The sequence below is a fragment of the Falco punctatus genome (genome assembly GCF_963210335.1).
Source record: "Falco punctatus genome assembly, chromosome: 5".
NCBI lineage: Eukaryota > Metazoa > Chordata > Aves > Falconiformes > Falconidae > Falco > Falco punctatus.
Window position 1 is genome coordinate 46,936,517 of NC_137584.1, and position 6,000 is coordinate 46,942,516.

The 6,000-nt window shown below is 39.8% G+C and overlaps 1 protein-coding gene across 6 annotated transcripts in view; it reads right to left on the bottom strand.

Moving 5' to 3' along the window:
* SYNE1 (spectrin repeat containing nuclear envelope protein 1) overlaps nucleotides 1-6,000 on the bottom strand; it is a 316,411-nt gene that overhangs the window by 307,143 nt on the left and 3,268 nt on the right. For 5 of the 6 annotated variants that reach the window (XM_080389669.1, XM_080389663.1, XM_080389667.1 and 2 more), the window contains exon 2: nucleotides 961-1,213. In XM_080389669.1, the coding sequence (XP_080245795.1) occupies nucleotides 961-1,024 (64 nt within the window). In that variant the 5' untranslated portion in view covers nucleotides 1,025-1,213. Of the gene's footprint in view, nucleotides 1-960; nucleotides 5,799-6,000 lie in introns of those variants that run through there. The other variant, XM_080389680.1, reaches the window with a different exon arrangement.

Sequence of the window (6,000 nt, forward strand, 5' to 3'; positions counted from 1 at the left end):
GGCTATGTGAAAATTATGCATGCTAGTTGTAGCTGGTGGCTGGGAAGCTGAGTTCAGATGTCAAACTGAAAAACAATAAATGGAAGGAAAAGCCATGGGAAGATAAAGCTTCCACATCTAGAAGATGCAGAAGGGCACAGCAAGGGTTCTGTACATATAAACTTTTGTTGAAGTCAGTGGAAGCTGATACGTAAAGAAAGTAGGAGGTCAGTGATTTATGATCAAGTTTGAAAAGTTAAACAGGAGTGAAACCTACAGCAGCACTGACATTTTTTTCTAGTCAATATCATCATTTGAACAAAAACATACATTCTGAATGCAATCTTAGCTGCAGCATTTAGGTGTATAACATCTAAAAAAATAAAGCAATAACTTTGATAATGCTTCATTTCAATAACTTAAAAACGTAATGAATAGAATACTGCAAAGGTCCTGTGATACATTATCTGAAAGGTCACCAACTTCAGCACTGATAATTAGCCACTGAGTTATGAATTCTTCAATGCCTAACAATATAACAAGGTACAATTTCCTCTGGAGACAACAACTATTGCTAACCTAATAAATACTAGTTTATCAGTAGAGCAGATCTATGTGTAGACATCATAGCTGAGAAAAGGACAGATGCAATTTCTATTATCTTTTCTATGAGAAAACTGATGCGCAATCACATCACGTAGGAGAAACAGAACCAAAGTCTCATAATCTTCAATTCAGTGTCCTGTCCCATGGGTCCATGTTTACAATATCAGCTGCTTTTACACACCACTATTAATGCTATGCTGAATGACTCTTATAATCAGAGCCCTTCAGATATGCTACCAATATTTTCCAGTAGATAAGTTTAGAACAGTTATTAAACTTCAGAGCTATTGCCCTGGCTGTGCACTACAGTAAAAAGTAGGAATGTCCACTTATGAATGGATGGCAGAGAGCACCAGCCCAAGTCAGTCTCCTTACCTTGAAGTCGCTGCATGACATTGGCAATATCTCTAGATCTTGCCACTAGTCGGGATGAAGCCATGATCTCTTTGCAGTAAGTCCACTTTCCCTGGCAGACGTCTCCCTCCAAGCTGTCGACCTCAGTGAGGTGTCGATCTCAGATGGCTTCCTCAGCATTCAACCCTCAGCATGGCTGGGGCAGCCAGACGCCTCCAGTCCAACGCCAGCCCTTGCAGGGGTGGGGAGCAGTGCTGGCAAGCAACCTCAGCACCTGAGAAAGAAAGTACCAAGGCTTAGACAAAACCTCTACCAGCTCTGCAAAACTAAGAATTCTAAGTCTTAATAGCCATTTTAACACATAAAAAATGGTTATGTTTTGCATACACCCCACAGCCAGAGACACAATTAATGCTGAAAGCTTGCTTGGCAATCATCAGTGGAATGAAGCTGTAAAAACAAATCATTAAAAACAACTGGCAATGCACCAGACATCAATGCTTTCCTGAGGATGCTTGTGGATGTTGTTTTAGAAATAACAATAATATTATACATATTAAAAGTAATACTTCTTAACATAAATAATACTAGGTATAAAGGAGGAAAAATTAAACCACTTGTAAAATCCAAGAGCTGTACAACTGTTGTTCTATTTCATCAGGCTAGGAAGGTACACATAATAGTAACTTATTGATCAGGATAATCCCCAACTCCACTAGACTATGTGCTCTAATCTGAAATACTGAGATTCGTATACGTAATTATTAAATAAAATTGTATGTGCATTCACTTCTCTAGTGTATGACGATGTTGTATTTTTGGTCATTTAACATCAAAAGCTGCGAACTAGAACTACTACATGAACTTCACACTAGCGTAACAATAATAAATCTATGTGACTATAAAGCTGGCCTAAAAAATAAAATCAGATTATTCAAATTATGTTATCAATAACATCTTATCTTCTGAGGAACAAGTACATATTGTATATGTATGCACCTATTTCCCTGTTAAGAAAGAACTGAGCATTTAGACACCAAGAATAATTGGATTCATACTACACACACTAGGTGCATCCCAAATTCAAGATGACATGCAGTTGATCCATATCAGAAGTACAAGAGGGTTTGTTGGTGCTATGCACTCCCTCTTTGCCTGGCTCCAAGGTCTGTCAGAGACTAGAGTCCCCCAACATCATGTAGGCAAGCCTTCAGGCTGCACAGCTTTAGGCACACTGAACTGTCCCAAAGGAGCTGTGTCAACATGTAAGTGCTGCCAGAGGAAATGAAATTTCAGCATTTCCTTTTCTGACCCTTCAAATCCTGCCTGACCCAAGGAAAAACCTGCTTTCCCTCTTACCACTGTTTTTATTGTATGTTTACTTTGTATTTTGGATACATAAGTGCTGCTCAGGTCAGCTGACTCATACTGGCTTTAAATTAGGGGAGTGGAGGGAAGCACCTTTCCAATGGGTCAAGGTGCAGAACAGCCTGTGAAGCCCACCCACATGCATGGCCACGGCCAGACTGGTACCTACGCCAGCCAGATTACTTTTGCACATCTACGCTTTTGCACAAGACATCCAGACACTCATATCCCTGCTCTCTTCCCACACGTGCCTGCCCTATCCTTCAGGGGCCTCCTCCCTGCCCCCTTTCCACCTTCCAGGCTTTGCCCCGCACCCTTCTCGGGGTGCGCAGAGACTGTGCATATCAGTCACCGCTTCCCAAAGGTGGGAAGGCACCCTGGCAGCTAGGAAGCCTCACCCTTGCGACAGCTAGGCATGAGAAGGTGCCACCGTCACACTTCTCGGCTGCGACACTGGCTGGGCCTGATGGTCCCCAGCACTGCTGAATGGCTGCACAGAGCATCGGCAGCCAGAGCTCTCTTCCACCGCAGACACCAAACAGCTCCTGACATGGACAGGGAGCCTCAGGAGGTTTTCTGTTGCTCACGCCCACGTATGCCAGCTTGGTGAACTTTGCATCCTCTGCAATATTTAAGTGAAACATCAGGTTGTCTAGCCCCATCCAAACCAGAAATGTCTGTGACAACGTGGGTTACATGAAGCCTTGTTTCTGCAGCAGTAACACTGCTAACATTTTGAGCAGTCCCATAAGCAAGGTACAGTGACTTTCAATAGCAAGCTGCTAGACTAATTGTTGGGCAGAGAAAAGGGGTATTAAAAATGCCTTGTCTGACTGCTTTTTGGCTAACAGCAGCCGTAATATCAGAATACCAGCCCACTCACACCATGACAGAGCTGGTGTAAATCATCTGTACATGAACAGATTTAGAAGAGCTGTGGAAGATGCTGATCCAACTCCAAGTTAAAAGTGTCTGGGAAGCTGTAATGAAGATATATCTTCTATCTACTCATACAGCAGGCTGAGTCACTGTGCAGCAATAAATGGCAGACTTGCAATTAATAATTTATCTAGCTGATGTTAAATTATATGCTGTATAAGAAGAATCTGCAGTTCTAAATATGGCTCCTTATTCAAAAGCTCCTTTGCAAGCAGTGGGAATTAACTCATTTAAAGATGACACTAAGTTAGCAGGTGGGAAGGAAAGACTCATGTGCAGTTACCTCCACAGGCAGAAAACCACAGCTCAGAGCACAGACATCAGCGGAATAGATGAAATGAAGCTTCACGCACCCTTCTTACCGACATCTAAAGCTTCACAGAACAAGAAAACCTACACGCGCAGTCAGCTATTCCAAGTAATGCAGAGGGGAAATTTCTTCTGCTTTCTAGAAATAGTTAGATTTGTTACATATAGTTAAATCTGCCATAAAAGATTTATTTTTCCTACTGGGCAATTTTATTTTTTTAGATTTGTAAATATTAACATCTTAAATATTCTCATAGCTGTTTCACAAAATCATTTGTAATAAACGGAATGAATTTTTCATTTCAGTGCCAGACACAAAGATATATCTTCAGATGGACATGTTTTCAAAATGCATAGGTTTTTAAAAAAGTGTATGGCTTAAATCTCATAAATCTTAGCCTGAAAAAAACCTGAAGGACTATATGAGCTATCTCCTGCTTTAGCATTCAACAAGTGATTATTCATTATTATTAATTTTTTGGTCTGAACATACAGGGAATGAATACATGAGTGAAATTTTTGCATAGAAATTAGACATTTATTTTTTTTACTACATTTGCCACTTCAATGAATTTAATGGATAAAGTTACACTAACATCATTTTCTTATATTGATATCCCTGTACTGTGTTTTTAGATGAAAAGAGGAAATGTGATCTTCTCTCATGTAAAAACAATTAGGCCTAGTAATCTGCTATAGTAATATGCAGTTTACAATTCTCTGGATTGCATTGTTCCTCTATTCAAGTGCCAGAAAAGTAGGATGTCTGTTCTATGGAAGAGATAAGAAAAACACTAGATCTATTATGATTTAACTCTTCTGGGCCCCTAGCGTAATTGCCATTTTTTCATTGTCGTCCGGAATGCTTTGATTTATCTGCAATTAAAAAAAAGAGAATGTATTTTCCTTTTATTGGTAAACCCAAAGTATCACTGGCAAGACCAGGTTGTATTTTATTTTTCAGTTCTTAAAGTTTAAAAAACATATTAAAGGAAAACAGACAGGCCTGTCAGCAGCATGGTTCCAGAAAAACAGAGAGACATCTGCTAGGTACAGACAACATATAAGATGTGCAATAATGGCTGAAGAAAAACCTGATCAAAAAAAGGGTAAAAAAATCTGACTGTCCTTCACATTGGCACAAATTGTAGATTCCCACTACACCAGGTTGATGCCACACACAGCAGCCTGGAAAGACTGTTACTGTTGTGAAAACAGGGTTGTACCTGAAAATAGAGTTTTAGACTTCGTAATCTCCCATTATAGCAGCAATGGATAAAGAAGCTCCAGACAATGAAAGATAAACACAGATAAGTAAGTAAAGATACTGATATAAGCAAGAAATAGAGAGGTGGCAGGAAGCAAAGGGACTGTTTCTAATCTGGGATACATTAAAAAGAGGTAGTTGAGAGGACAAAAAACAGAGTAATAAATTCAAGGAACTCCTGCAGCTAAAAGTAATTTTCAAATGTTACGCAGATGTAAGAAATACAGTGGAATAATTGAACTAACTATAGCACATGAACTGAACAGAATGTCAGGAACAACAGAAATAAGGTCCAGTGCTGGGCTGCCATTATGTTAACAAAGAGGCAGACTTCCACAGTAAGAAACAGCAGTACAGAACCAATCAAATCAAAAAACATTTCCAGGAGAGAATTTCCGAGCATGGTTTACTGCTGTAGTGCTAGAGGTCCACTTGGACGCACAGGTTCTGTTTCTGAAACATAAGAGGTCTTGGAAATGCTGCCAGAGTGATAGATGCTGCTGGAATGGACGCAATTCCATGAGACAGTCGTGATCCTCATGTCAATCAGGAATAAATGATTCACAGAGAGGTAGGAACTAGAATTTTCTGGAGGTCAAAACTGAATTTTTAAAGATCAAATAATCACAGAACCAGCTATTTTAACCAGTTGGGGTTTAGTTAGTAGTGAGGGGGAAAAAGAGGCTAATCATAGAAAATAGCTCTGACTAAGGAAGAGATTAATGTAGTCCAAACTATTAGAAGAATAACCCAAAGTACATAAGCAGGTCAGGAGATCATCTAAAGAGACAGTGCTTAAAAAAAAAAAATAAAATAAAAGGGAAACCAGTTACAGAAGTCAACTAGACTGAAGACCCCAGTCTCTCCCCTGTAAAGCAGGCTGGGGATTTCTTTAAGGTCCAGTAACTGTACACCTATGCAGAATAAAGCTGCTCCAGACATAATTGGAAAAGCCATCAGCTGGGAATAAGTGGGCAGCAAAAAAAGGATGAGAAGAGCTTTGTCATAGTGTGTACGGTCTACAGGGACAAAGAGAGATTTCCCGGAAGACCAGCTGAGTTAGACTAAGGAATTAAAGACAGCAAGCAAATGGTTCTTAGCCAGATAAGTAAAAAGAAAGCAGAAAATAAGATCAAGTGGAGATTCATTTGCCTTAGTCAGTATTACACTGATTTTTC